General features: G+C 42.0%; 1 protein-coding gene and 1 long non-coding RNA gene across 9 annotated transcripts in view; one reads left to right on the forward strand and one right to left on the reverse strand.

The window, feature by feature from the left end:
• LOC111923859 (uncharacterized) overlaps positions 1 to 4055 on the reverse strand; it is an 8422-nt gene extending 4367 nt beyond the window's left edge. The window contains exon 1 of the long non-coding RNA XR_002861338.2: positions 3723 to 4055. This is a non-coding gene — a long non-coding RNA (uncharacterized LOC111923859). The remainder of the gene's footprint in view (positions 1 to 3722) is intronic.
• Positions 1442 to 12745, forward strand: LOC111923852 (serpin B12-like). Of its 8 annotated transcripts, XM_086899461.1 has the most exons (9): positions 4107 to 4171; positions 4274 to 4420; positions 6692 to 6869; positions 8255 to 8368; positions 8722 to 8853; positions 9697 to 9814; positions 10357 to 10499; positions 10700 to 10870; positions 10992 to 12745. In XM_086899461.1, exons 3-9 carry the CDS (start codon positions 6699 to 6701, stop codon positions 11394 to 11396), a joined length of 1254 nt encoding a protein of 417 aa, XP_086755587.1. In that variant the 5' UTR covers positions 4107 to 4171; positions 4274 to 4420; positions 6692 to 6698; the 3' UTR covers positions 11397 to 12745. The 8 variants fall into 8 exon arrangements, with proteins under 8 accessions (XP_086755598.1, XP_023775560.2, XP_086755608.1 ...); XM_086899472.1 differs by lacking the exons at positions 4107 to 4171; positions 4274 to 4420 and adding an exon at positions 1442 to 1730; XM_023919792.2 differs by lacking the exon at positions 4274 to 4420 and having other exon boundaries at positions 3988 to 4171.
• Positions 12746 to 13855: the final 1110 nt, after the last annotated feature.

The raw sequence follows: 13855 nt of genomic DNA on the forward strand, positions 1-13855 counted from the left end.
TTGTGTGAATATACTGTCCTAAGGGCCCAGAGAAGACTGAATTTGCACCTACATTGACATTTCCTGAGGCAAAGCAGTTAAGTGGATGTCAGAGAAGCCCTGCTTGCACTATGACAGAGCAAACAAAATAAGTCAGTGGAGGAATGATGTCAATATAAGAGGAAGGGAGAAAGCACACAAATTGGAAGAAGGAAAGTCTTGCAACATACTCAAAAATACTTAGGTTGTCAATGAAAAGAAGCTTGGACTAGAAAGGTATCAGAAGATACATGGTAAGGCAACATTCACAAATAAATTTTAAAAGCAGAGAAAGAAAGGAAGAAAGGGGAAGAAAGGAAGAGAGAAAAGGAAAGAAAGAAGGAAGAAAGGAAAGAAGAAAGAAAGAGATAAAGAAAGCGAGAGAGAGAGAGTGAGAAAGCAAGAAAGAAAGCAAGAAAAAAAGAAATGAGGAAGACTAGAGGGCACTACAGGAACATGCAAGAAGAAAAAAAAGAAACAAGAAAGTGATTGGCAAATGGAAGCCAAAAAGGAAAGAAAAGAACAGAGGTTATGAGAATGGCCATTTTATCCTTGTGTCTTGCATTGCTTATGGATTCCTGTTTTCAGATGGGTACTGGAGCACTGGAGCTCGGCCAGCTGGGCTGAGACCTTGGCAGAGGAGTGGGGAGCAGCAAAGCTTGGATGGTGCTGTGCCTAAAGAAGAGGATGGTTCAGCTTCAGCACTAGAAGGAAAGCAAGGGAAGGGAAAGATGGTGCTGGGGGACCTTCTTCCTCTTTCCAGCTTACTGTGTTTGATCCCATAAATATCCTATGAATCCAAAGCAAATTTTATGCTTTGTAGGAAATAAGAAGCGAGAAAGAAAAGGAATCAAATTTTCAGTGTTGCAAAGCCACATACAACCCTGGTTTAGCTCTCATCTCTGAGTCCAGCTGCCATAACCCAGTGCTGCACCTGTGTTCAGTGGTACTGATTAGAGATCAAACACTGTGCTAGTGCAGCTCAGTGATTCCCATCTCTTTACTTCCTTCTCACTCTGTACTGGAGACTTCACCTCAGTGATCAACCACTCCTGGCCTTCTTTTATTCTTAACTCAGAGATTTAAAAGAATACCCCCTGGCTGGGGATTCCTGTTACAGTTCAAGGAAATATTTCTTCCCTTCTCTAATTAAGCTCCTTCCATGCACATAAAGCCAACTCCTTACCTGAGAGGAAGAGATGGCTGCAGGCAACATAAAACTCATGTATTTCCTATTCATTTTCTCTATCTTTGCAAGCAAGCTCAGCTCCAAATGATCTTGGCATGAACCCTTCACACACCTTTGTCCAGGCCAGACCCCATCAAAATTTGAAAGGGACTAAGCACAGCAGTCCCTTTCACAAGTGCAGTCATGAGTCTTCTTAGGGTTAATGACCGGTGTTCCAGCTGAGAGTGACTTGGCATTGCAATCAGGGCATGTTGCCAGCAGATATTGCCTGCCAGACTTGTTGGGCAGCTTGAGGGAAATGCTAATAGCATATTGCTAGATATAGGTTTCCCATTCTTCTGTGGGGAAACTTCATGGTAATGGCATTTGCACTAAACAGCAAGATGCTGCTATCAGCAATCATTGGTTAGAGGCTGAACTTTCCCACAGGAGAGTGGGAGATTTTTTTTTAATACAGTATTCACAGGAACGTGTTCCAGAACTCAGCTGTTGTCTTCTTCATTTAACCTCTTCAGGCAAGAAGGTAAAAATTCTATGTTGTTTTGTCGTTTTCTTTTTTTATTCCCAAAATAGCTGGGATTTTTTTTTTTTCCTGATCCAAAGTACTCTACAGGCTGCTAAAGTAAACATCATTTTTACATATTGGGCAGAGAGAGATAAATTTATAGGCTGCAGGCAACAAAACACTGCTAAAATTGAGGTGTCTCAAGAGCTCACACAAAGGGAGCTGGTCTTCAGTGGGACATGAATGTGGATTTTAGAGACACATCTAAAGATTCTTGCCTAAATTTCACAGGCTTCTGAACCTGAAATTTCCCCAAAACCTCTCTGTCCACCCAGTAAAGTCTAATTGCCACAAGACTGATGAGCTCAGGGGCTTGTTAGAGAAAGTAGATGCTTATTCTGCCTGTATCTCCAGAAGGGCTGAAGGACAGGCTCTTTCCAAGCACCTCTACTCACTCTGATAGAAACAGGCTTAATACAAAGTGATGGTGCTGGTGACCTGGGCAACCTGACCCACAGCATGAGAAACACAGGATAATTTTCCTTCTTTACTCACATTTCCATGGCATAAGAAAAAGCCTAGAAATGTTCTCTGGACAAGGGAGAGGGCATGCAGTTCTTTGACTGGGTCCTAAGGCTTTTCCCCTTTATACTGATCCCCACCATCAGGGAAGTTGTTTATGTTCTTAAACAATGATGCTATAAAAGAGAAAGGGTGGAGTGGTATTCAGATTTTGTTTTGTTAGTGGGGGTGCTAGTCTTTGCTATTAAAATACGAGCTCCTGGGTTTGGCAATGCTGTTTAGAAGCTTGCAGAGAAGCCTGTGCAGCTGCACTGAGGCACAGCAAGTAACTTGCCACCATACAGCCTGTAACAGGCCAATGCATATCCATGTCAGTTTATGCAGAAATAACTGGCCTAGAAAGACCAGAGGGGCTAATGCAAACTAAAAAAAGCAGTCACGAAAAAGCTTCCTGGCATAAAAGTAGCCTCCTGAGAGGCTAGATTGTTTGGAAAATGAACTTGGCACCATCTCGCTCGAAAAGATGCTTTGTACTGAAATGTATTGTTTTTTAATTTAAAGCATGTGTTGTGCCACTTAGGGATGGTCAGAATTGCTGTGTTGTAGGAAATTTAATTTTTCTTATGTGCTGTTTGTCCATTTCACTCCAAATCTGCACAGAAATACTTGGAAATGTATTTTTGTAGAATGGTCATGAAAAATAAGGAAGTCATTTCTACCAGTTTTCATGTGAGGAGACAGCACTATGTGTCATATTGTCTATTTCTAGGATAGACCATGTAATTTCTGCCAATTCTATTCTCCTCTGTGCATGAGAAATTAATGTGTATTAAGGCACCTTAATGGGATGCAGATTGAACAAGTAAAACATGCACTGGGAATTATCATGTGGCATCAGGCAAGACAGGTTCCTTCTTACTTAACTTGTATGAATTACAGAATTACCTTAACAGCAAGGATACAGGTCTCTTACCTTCTCCACCCTATTTACTGCCTCCTCCTGTTGACTGAATAATATAATCTAATACAACCATTAATTATGGCAGCTTTCAGCACAGGTTTCTTTATTCTTTGACAGTTTTTGTTTTGATTTCATCTAACCTTAGCCAAAAACAAACTATAAAGAGAGAGCAGATCATGAATAGTTATAGAAAAGAAGTGTTCATCATTTCACACAGCCATGGAGGAAGTTTGCAATTTTTACGAGGTCTGTGGTATGCAGTGGTTTCTTCTGAAGGAAGTTGTTTTCCTGGGTAACTTCTTGCTCACATACTGCAGTGGCAGTAATTTAATTTGCCAGGCTATGTTAAAAACTGCTGAACCATCATGCAAAGGATCTCCTGTCATCAGAGGCTCTGCACTAATAATAATGCTCAGTGCAGGCGCTTTGGCTAGTGCAGAGCAGCAGCTAGGAACTTCCTGGAACACTTCTTTTAATCCTGTATCATCCCTCCTTACCACTCCAAGATCATTTAAAAGTGACATTACCATTTGCTGTCCACCGTGCAGATGTTCTCCAAACGCTGTGCTCCTTGCAGTAGCTCCAAAAGTCTGATAGAACTATTACACAGAAGGCTTTGTGGTGTGGAATCATTCATATACTTGTTCCCACCCTGCTTTAGATTAAGAAAGTTCACTAAATCTTTTCATTGTGCAGTAAGAAAGTTCCTCCCCTAGCCCATACCTGCCCTCCCTTCCTCTGGATTTCTAGAGCTGCTCTCTAAGTAGTTCCCACTCACAAAACCATGGAGCTGGCGATAGTGTTTGCACCTGGCTATCTCTCTGGTGACAGCTTGTTGCTTTTGCTAAGGGAGTGGCCACATTAGCGTGCCAGACACTCGCTTTAAAACCTGTTCCCAGAGCCTGGGCTCTCCCCCCATCCTTGGCGCTCAGCCCTTTCACTGCAGGGTGGGGTGGAGCTGCCTTCTTCCTACTGAGTAAGATTATTAGCTCTTTTTTTTTTCTCCTTGACTCTTTCTGAAGTTGAAGGTAGACACACCTACAAAGTGCCTCATGCCCTACATTCACTGATTTCATAGCTCCATTTCAGATCTTGCAAGAGATGTGGAAGTATAGCACTACAAACTTCAGCATGGAAGATGCACGGAGTTTTGTTTTCAGAAGGTTGTGGATAGAAGGATATGAAGGTGGAAGAAAAGAGAAATTATTTAGTGCAATGTCTTGTGGTATGGTGACTGCATTATTAAAAAGAAAATTAAAACTGTATTACATAGAAAGACACTAATAGCAGAGATAAAACAGCTGTGTTCAGAATTAATGAGATAAAACTCATCTTTAATTTGTCTGTGCTAAGAACCCTTTGGATATTTCTCATCTGTTTTGTCCATTTGCATTAGGTCTTTATGTGAAGTACTTCTGGACTCCAGGGCAAAACAGAAGTCTCAGTATGAAACATCTGTGAACTTTTCTTTCAGCATCACAGGTTCTTTCCACAGAGCATCACTCAATCACTCAGAAACAGGATGAAGTATTGATTGTTGCTGTGCTTTTCAAGTTAGTCAAGTGGCAATAAATGTCTGCATTTACCACATATTGTACTTTCATATATTCAGAAACTTTATTTTTTCATCTCTTCCAAGCATCTGCAGCAGTTTGTTTTAGGCTCAGTCTGTTTTCCTGTGGGCTGAGTTCATTCCCATTGTCTGGCACTTGCTGCAGGTGAGGATGTTTCACAGACAAATGCTGCATCTTGGCTGAACCATATCAACTCTCAATGCCCTGGTAACTTCTGGCAGCTGAGTCCCAGCTTTCCATGCAAAGCCTGGCTCATGGCTGAGCAGGAGATAGTGTGCATGCTGCATCTTGAGAACACTGCAAAGCATTTTGAGTAGCTCTTTGCATAAAGAAAACTCTGTGAAGGTCAGCATCTCTGTGAAGGGAGGGAGCTGTGGTAGAACTGGGGCCTCACTGGGAGGCTGACAGGAGAGTTTTGGCTGGAATGGGTTGCAGGTCTCCAGCACCAGGAAACCCCTTCTCCAGAGGGCTCAAGACAAGCCTCAAAGGAATACCAACAGCCCAGGTCAGGCTGCTCAAGTCCTTTTCTGATAAAAGTTCCTGAAGTTCAGCTTTGTACCAGCCTCTTCCCACCTTTAATCTCTGGTGACACAGACTGGAGCTCCTCATGTAACCTCACTTTGCAGGCTTCAGCTTCAGAGCAGACAGGGCTGAGGAAAGGTGCTTGCTGTGCTGTGGCCATCTGTGGGCACTGGGGAGAGCCACTTGGCTGTGCACTCACTCCTTTTTCCAAAAGAGAGCAACTCTGACAGCTTTCTCTGGACCTGACCCATGCTGGTCCCAGTGCAGGTATAAAGATAGAGACAGCCAGCTCTGTCTGACAGGAGGCATTGTCTCCATGCTGTGGCTGTGTATTTTCCCCTAAACAAATAATTTTTCTGGAACACAGACCAGTGCTATTTGTCCAAAATATTTGCTTGATACTGAAGATGATGATGTGGAGTGAGTTTTTATCTTTTTGTTGTTGTTGTTTTGTTTGTTTGTTTATTTTTTTGTATAATGATTCCAGAAAATTTTGTGTGATCCCACAGGTGTGTTCTAAATAACACCTTTACAATTCTCCTAAGATTCAGGTTGTTTCTAATCTCCTGCTTTTCAGATGGCCTCCTCCTTGCAAGGACCAAGCTGAACTTGGTCCTAACTTGTTCTTAGTGGACTGGATTGAACGTAAATGACCTGTGGGAGAGATATCAGACTGTAATGTTTCAAGTACAAAAGTAGGGAGTGACATACCTTGTCATATCACTGAGCAGGAACTCACAGACTTCTCAGGGCTCTTGGGCTATTACTTTGTCTGGAGTTTTAAACTGTGCATCCTGCCTCAATCTTTGACTCCTGGAAATCTTATGAGAAGTTCAAAGTGTACTTCAAATTGTTAGTGTTTCCATATGTAGTTCAGTCTCCATAGCTGTTAATGACCCTTTTTCAAGTATGAAGACAATTAATAGTGATTTTATTGTTTGAAACCCCCTTGCCACAGCTCTGGTTACCACAGATAGTTAAATGCAGGCTTAGCTTCTGTCATCAAGTCTCTATCACTAATGTGTGCTGTTAAGAGGAAGGAGTTGATGCAAGTGTATGCATCAAACCAGTTTGCAGAAGGAAAATATTAGTCCATACGCGTCTAATTCTAATACCACAAGTTGAAATAAGACACAGCATGGGATAAGGCAGAAAAAGGGTCCTTTCTGAGAAATGTACGTATGTTGTGAACATGGGTCCCTTTTGCAGACCCTCTGTGTCGTTGCTCCTGCACCATAGACTGATCTGTGCAAGGCTGATTAGAACTTTCAGGATGTAGGAAATGTCTGTTATGTTCAACAAGCAGCTACAGGACTATCTCAGGGCAGACATGCTTCAGTGTGGTCTAGCTAGGACAGCTGCATTTCATTTCTTAATTCCTTTGTGCTCTCACTCTGCAGCTGCTTCATGATGGACTCCATTTCTAGACCAGTTACTGAGTTTTGCCTTGATCTCTACAAAAAGCTCAACAGAAGTGCAGAGGACACAAATATTGTCTTCTCTCCAATGAGCATCTCTGTTGCCCTGGCCCTGATCCATCTTGGTGCAAAAAACAACACTGCTGCTCAGATAGAAAAAGTGAGTATGAATGAACCACGGTGAGCTGCTTCCACGTTGCTTGCTGTTCCCTTAATGGAAATATTGGCCATCCCAGCGTGGCACAGGTGAGTGTCTCACAGGAAACCTGCACAGGGGCAGGCACAGGTGCTGCCTTCACAGCTGTGCTGTGATCCCTGCCATCTGCTGGTGCCAGTCTCATCATACCCCCTGCAAGAGCACAGAGCAAGGGCTGACTGAGGGGAGGTGATGCAGCACAGTGGGGGCGCTCAGGCTTTCCTCAAGCCTGCTGGCAGAATATCAGGCTTTATTTCAGAATAATGGGCTGGTGTTTCCTCTTGTGGTTGCTGTGAGAATCCTGAGGGTGGCAATTTGGGTGGGCAGTGGGGAGAGCTGCAGACACCTGAAGGGGTTGCCCCTGGGTGGCTGAAAGCATTAGCTCACTTGTCCCTTATGACATTTAAGAGTCAAAATGTCTCACCCCACAGAGACCCAGGTGGGCAAGGAGGAGGTGAAGGTCACCCCTCCGGTCACTGTGCCTTTACTTCCTGCAGTGCAAGTTCTGCTTTCTACAACCTTTCTTCTCTTTTCTATTTTTCTTTCTTCTCTCTACCATGAATGGTACAAGATCAGTAATCCTGAGGCAGAGCTTCTCACCAGGGTGTGGTGGGTTGATCTTTGCTGTGGCTGCCAGGTGCCCACCCAGACACTCTCTTGGAGTCTGTTCTCTTTGCACAGAGACCACCCCTGCAGCCACCTGGCTTCCATAACCCTGCTACATCAATCCTTTAGACAGGGACTCCTGCTTATTTTAGGAAAGCAATGGGAATTTCTCCAGATCAGTATTCTCTATAAAACAAGTGTAAGTCTGTGTATGATGCAACATTACTCTAATAGAAAAGCTGACAAAAATATTTCAGTGATGTACTTGCACAGTAGAAACAAGGACTGGTTTCCATTAAGAGCACTGTGGTTTTGATCTATTTCTTAAGCTGATGCTAATGTTAAAAATTATTGCAAGAAGCCAGTTTTGATGCTTTAAAAGAAAATGAATTTCTGTCTCTTTGCTTTGGGCAACTTTTTTGTTTTGAAATTTAAGATAACTGTTACAATAAAACCACAAATCAAATACAGCAATGAAAACACAAATCAAATATAAACATTTTAAGGCAGTGAGTGAAGAGTAAAATTTTAAGGGATTAGGTGCAAGTTCTTTCTGGTTTGTTAATATAGCAAAATGAATCTGAACATGAATGTATGAACAAGTTCAAGTCTGTCATTTCAGCTGATAATACACATTTTGTGAATCTACACCACTCATCCAGTAGAGCACAGCAAAGCTTTTGAACAAAGAATATGCTTTTATCCCAGTTACAATTGACATAACTTGACATCTTCACCTGCAGGTGCTCCATGTCAGGAAAGCTGGAGGAAGAATGAGTCTTGGATATGATCACGAGAGTGCAGCCGCAGAAATGGAGCCAGAAGGAAGCCTGGAGAGTCAGCCTTCCTTCTCAGAGGTGTGTCCTTGGGTGGGGAGCCCTGCCTTCACTGCATGCTAGGTTAGTGCTGGTAAAACACTAGGGCTTGCCACTGGAGGGAGGCAAGATCACATGCTCGGAGTCTGCCTAATCCTCTAGGAAATGACTGGTTTTACACAAGGTTTTATTTTATTTGGGGCCAGTAAGTCAACACCAAAGCCTTTAGTGATCTCATCTGAAGGAGGGTCAGGCTATAAACCTTGGACTAGCTGGATTTAAAAATCATTACAGCAGAATTTAGTCTTACAATGTTTTCTAATTAGGATGCAAATTAACAACCAAAGCTGTTCAGGGGAATCATTTTAATATTGTTCTCTTTGTGTTACTCCCAGTGTAACAAGGAGGGAGACCTTAACCATAAAGTGTTCCAGGAGCTGCTTTTACAACTACAAAACCTCAGTGACAAATATGTTTTAACCTTGGCCAACAATCTCTTTATACAACAAGGATTTGAACTCCAGCAGGTAAGTCACCTGCTAACTGCTGTGGCCATGACCTCAAGCTTCCCTGTAACTGTGAGCCTCACTGTTGACCCTCTTGTGTGTGTTTTGGAGCACATGATGTGCTACATGGAGCTATAGCTCTTGAGGCTGGTGGGTAAGAGACAAGACTGTCAACTTACCATGCTTTTATTAAAAAAAAACCCCAAACCCACAAACAAACCACCCTGTGGATATCAAAGGTTATAGAGCAAAATTAAAGCAGGGATCTGTTAATTTTTTGCAAATGTGTGCACTCAGCCAGAGGAGAATGTCGAGCCAAAAATGGCATATTCAAGCTGTCTGAAACTACCTACTTCAGGTCTTGCAAGTGGGACAGCAGTAAGCTTGGACAGGAAGGTTGTACAGGTTCATGCACAGGACTGCTCTGCTGAGCTTCTTGCTCCTTTCCTACAGAATGACTGAGCTGTCTTGAGACTACTTGGTATGGCTAACTTGTTAGTCACATCTGCTTTTCTGACAATTATTTCTCTCAATTATTTCAATGCTTAAACATCAATCATCTTGCATTTTTTGTTTCTTTAATTTTTTTTATCTGAACCTCAGTTATGTGGCTCTCCGTGACAAGTCTCCTTCTTCTGGTTTTCTTTTTACTTATTTACATTTTTGATCTATGTATTAGAATAATTATCTCTTCAAAGATTCTCTGAATAAACTTCAGATACTTGACATTTCCAAAACGAAATTTTGCCTTATGCATTCAACAGGACCCTCACAATTTCTAAAATACTATTGAGCAATTTCTTTCAAAAGGCAGTAAGTGGTTAATAGATTTGACTAATTCATAATCTTTATTTTGCTTTACAGCAATTTCTGATGTGTAGCAAGGAACTGTATGGAGCAATGTTGGAAACAGTGAACTTTCATGGTGCTGTTGAAGCTGCCAGAAGAAAAATTAATGCTTGGGTTGAAAGTGAGACACAAGGTAAAACAAAGCAAAACCACAGCCATTCTATCACTGCCTTCCTACATGGGTTCAACAAATGATATTCCAGGGTAGGAAAAGCAAAGACCTGTTCACATTTCTGTGTGTTCACTCTTAGGCTGTCCAAGGGTAGTTTGTCTTCCCATCCGCTCTTGAAATATTAGAGGAAGTTACCAGCTAAATTATTTATGAGTTAAAGATGCTTACTGCAAAATATTTTTTATTCCCACCCTTATGCCTGGTAATTGCAGTAATACCTATCAGTCTTGACCAGACAAATTGCTCCTGCAAACAGCCATAAATCCATATTCAAAACACCAGGGGATAATTTGGTGACCCCCAGTTCGCCCATCCTCCCTGGCTGGTAACAGGGCAGGGGAATCTACCATTTGTTTACCTATATTGTTTCTGTCCTGCAAATAAACTGAGAACTCTGTTTCTAAGTTTTTTCCAAAACTGAGTTCACAGACCAGTAATAGAGTTTCAGTCCAGAGTCTTAATGACAGCTAACAAATACTTCTGTGTTTCAAAATTCCCTTCAGGTAAAATCAAGGAACTCTTTGCACCTGGTGTGATTGATGTACATGCATTGCTGGTGCTTGTGAATGTAATCTACTTCAAAGCATCCTGGGAACACAAGTTTGAAGAAGAAAAAACTGTTCAGAGGGATTTTAAACTGAATCAGGTACATCAGCCTTCTGTAAATCTTAACATTATTCACCTTAGATACTGTGAGCATTGCAGAAAGCAAAACAATGTCCAGGGCTGGGCTGCCCTGTGAGTAAGCTGTGAGTGTGTTGGGAACTTAACTTGCCTCCCCTGTTGGGTAGAGGTGTTGGCAAGAGCTATATTGCCTAACTGACTGTGTAATTTTCCTTTCAATAGGGCAGAAAGAAACCTGTGCAGATGATGTATCAGAAAGGAAAATTTAAACTGGGTTATCTTGAGGAGGTGGGTGCTCAGATCCTTGAACTCCCTTATGCCCAGAAGTCACTGAGCATGATCATCCTGCTGCCAGGTGAAGTGGCTGATGGCTCTGTCAGTGGGCTGGAGCAGGTAAGGCAGTACATGTCACAGACTAGGGTTGGAAGCCAGTTGTCTGAATTAACACTGGTAAAGATCTCAGTTTTTCAAAGCTTCCCACCTGTTTCAATCTCCTTTCCCCCCCATCTTATAGGTTGAAAGCAGAATCACCTATGAAAATTTATTGCTGTGGGCCTCCTCAGAGAACATGTTTGAGACAACAGTGGAGGTTTACCTGCCCCGATTCAAGCTGGAAGCCACCTTTAACCTCAACGAGGTTTTGCAAGAGATGGGGATGACCGACATCTTCACTGAATCAAAAGTTGACCTGTCTGCAATGACCTCTGCAAAATCTCTGGTGCTGTCAAATGTTGTCCACAAGGCATATGTGGAAGTCAACGAGGAAGGCACCGAGGCAGCTGCTGGCACGGGAGCTTCCATTGTGAGGAGGTCTCTGCCTCTCACAGAGGTGTTCATGGCTAATCATCCTTTCTTGTTCTTTATTAGACACAATCCTACCAATACTATCGTTTTCTTTGGCAAACTCTGTTCACCTTAAAGCAGGGCCATGTTCTAACACTGTGAGGAACACCTGGATGAAAAGCAGAAATTGTATTTTTCTCCCAAATGTTTTTTTATTCCTTTGACAGCTAGTTTGTACTTCAAAATAATCACTGCAGACCGTTTTGTTTAGAATCTATGAATTGGATACTCTGCCACTAGGCTTCTTGAATTGTAAATATTGATCTGAATCCAGAATATGAGTAAATTTTACCTTAAGGTCACTGGATATGAATAACATTTTGTTTCCTTAATGTGCGCATGTGCTCATGGTGACAATAGGATTGAGATGGGGAAGGACCTCTGGAGATCATCTGGTCCACCTCCTCTGCATGAGCAGGGCCATCTACAGCTGGTTGCCCAAGACCAAGTCTTGGATGCCTTTTGGGCATCTCTGAAGATGGAGACTCCACCACCTGTCTGGAAAAGCTCTCCTAAGTCTGAAAGAGAATTTTGTATGCACGGTGTCTGCAGGAAAAGGATAAAAAAACCATGTAATCCTAAAAATTATTTACACAGTATATAAGGCTGTCTTTTATGTGGGGATAAATCAAATTATTTATCTCAAAGTCTCAAAGAATAGGAAGGAAATGGTCTAAAAGCATCCCACTGAAGTTACTGATATGGAACGCTGTAGCAGTGAACTTCCAAGAAATGTGTTTTGCTTTTCCTATGCTGCTGTGTGGTGAATTTAAAAGTTCTGAGATGCAAATCTGAGAAGACAGATGTCTCTCCATGCTTTGACAAATGAGGAAAGGTTTTTTAAAGTGCAGTATAGATCATGAAAATCACAGTTAAACATTACCTGGGACTGTCTGTGGGGAAAAAAAATTAAACTTTCCAGCTGGTAGGGAGACATTACTGGTAGTTTACTGGTTTAACATAAGTGATGTCTTCCTCAGAGGAATGAGGTTTAACAAATTAACATTTGTAATGTTCTTTTAAAATATATATATAATGGAGAATAAGAGAATAACATGTTTAATGCACAGAATTATATATGGCTTCAGAAAGGAATAGACATACTAAAATAACGATGTGTCTCTCCTAAATATATCATAGACTGGCTTTAAACTTGTACGTCCAAAAAAGCCTTCTGAAAGAAATTCCTCCATCCAAAATTTGTACACATTTTGTTTTCTCCTTTTGTAGGTTTTCTAGCAGCTAGCATTTTCCTTTGCTTGCTCTGCACTATCTCGATGTGGGCAATTAAATGCTTTGCCCATGTTGAAATTCAAGAGCAAGGTAGGATGAGGTCTAAATTCCTGAATAACACCTAATGAATGGATCCAAAACATTGTGAAAACTGTTCAAATAGGGCTCCTGAAAAATTCCATTACAATGAGTCTTTTTTTGTTGTTCTGTTTTTCTTCATCCAAAATAGCACTTCTGTAGTGGAGAAATTCATGTGGCTCAGGAGGTGAAGGGCCTGTATCCCATATCCTTGCTGGAATTCAGGCCTGCAGCTCTCAAGAGAACGCACCAAGTGCTCTCAGGCCCCAGGCTTTAGCATAGGCTGCAGGGCAAAACTGCCCACCCTCCTTTTGAAGCCTTGCATGAAGGAGTGCAGCTTAAAGGCACAAGTAGAGAATTCCAGGACAGATAACTTTGCAGTTCAATAACTACATTAGAGATGACTTCTGGTTTCCAGGGTCTGGTGCCATTCCTATTTTAATCCAGTAACAGAGGAAAAAATATCTGTATATGGGTGTCTATCCTAACTAGAATGCTATGGAAGAATTTTTGTCTATATTTTTCTGATAGCATGAATTTTTCTCCACTTTATTAATATCCGCCTAGAAAAGAACACAGTGAATGAAGTAGGTCAGCTGTGAGCTTCTTTTCAGCTCTTCAGAGAGTGCTGCTGTGCAGCTTTTTCATCTGAATCCTTGGGCATGAAATTTGATATTTTAAGTTATGGGATGGCAAGTCACAGCTTTTGTGTAAGAGCACTGCCACCTACACACTTCCAAGATTATTTTGCAATCCTCCCTCACTTGAGTGCTACAGTTTGGAAACAGAGTCCTGCTTTTCCATACACTTACTGACAGTTTTAAACATGCTGGAAAAGCACTCCCAAAGGACCTCTCACAAATCTTGATGGATGCCTTATTTCTTGTGCAATGCCTGGTGCAGGTAGCTTTTGGCACAGCCTGAAAGCTCACAGCACCAGCTGCTGCTCTGCCTCTGCTCACACCCCAGCAGACCAAGAGACCCCCACTGCAGCTCACTCTGCTGACACTCACTTCACTCCTCTGTAAAATCTATCAGCACGAAGCAGTCCCAGCAATGACCAGTCCTGCCTTTTCCACAGCCCTCAGCTGGCCCCAGCTGGCCAGAGGAATCATCTTGCTAAATTGTAGTCGAACAACCACCCTGGGGAAAGACCTTCTCAAACTAGAGTTTCATAACAGGAAAAGTCCCCTAAATCATATTTTCAGATTCTATTAATGCAAT

This window comes from Cyanistes caeruleus, chromosome 1, assembly GCF_971803275.1.
Source record: "Cyanistes caeruleus chromosome 1, bCyaCae1.hap1.1, whole genome shotgun sequence".
In the NCBI taxonomy this organism is placed as follows: Eukaryota; Metazoa; Chordata; class Aves; order Passeriformes; family Paridae; genus Cyanistes; species Cyanistes caeruleus.

What these genes read in the sequence shown, in the direction of transcription:
- LOC111923852 (XM_086899472.1), top strand. Translation starts at nt 6,699, where the DNA reads ATGATGGACTCCATTTCTAGACCAGTTACTGAGTTTTGCCTTGATCTC. An exon ending in GTCAGCCTTCCTTCTCAGAG is followed by an intron (nt 8,369 to 8,721) that starts GTGTGTCCTTGG and finishes TGTTACTCCCAG; the next exon opens with TGTAACAAGGAGGGAGACCT. An exon ending in CTGTCAGTGGGCTGGAGCAG is followed by an intron (nt 10,871 to 10,991) that starts GTAAGGCAGTAC and finishes CCCATCTTATAG; the next exon opens with GTTGAAAGCAGAATCACCTA.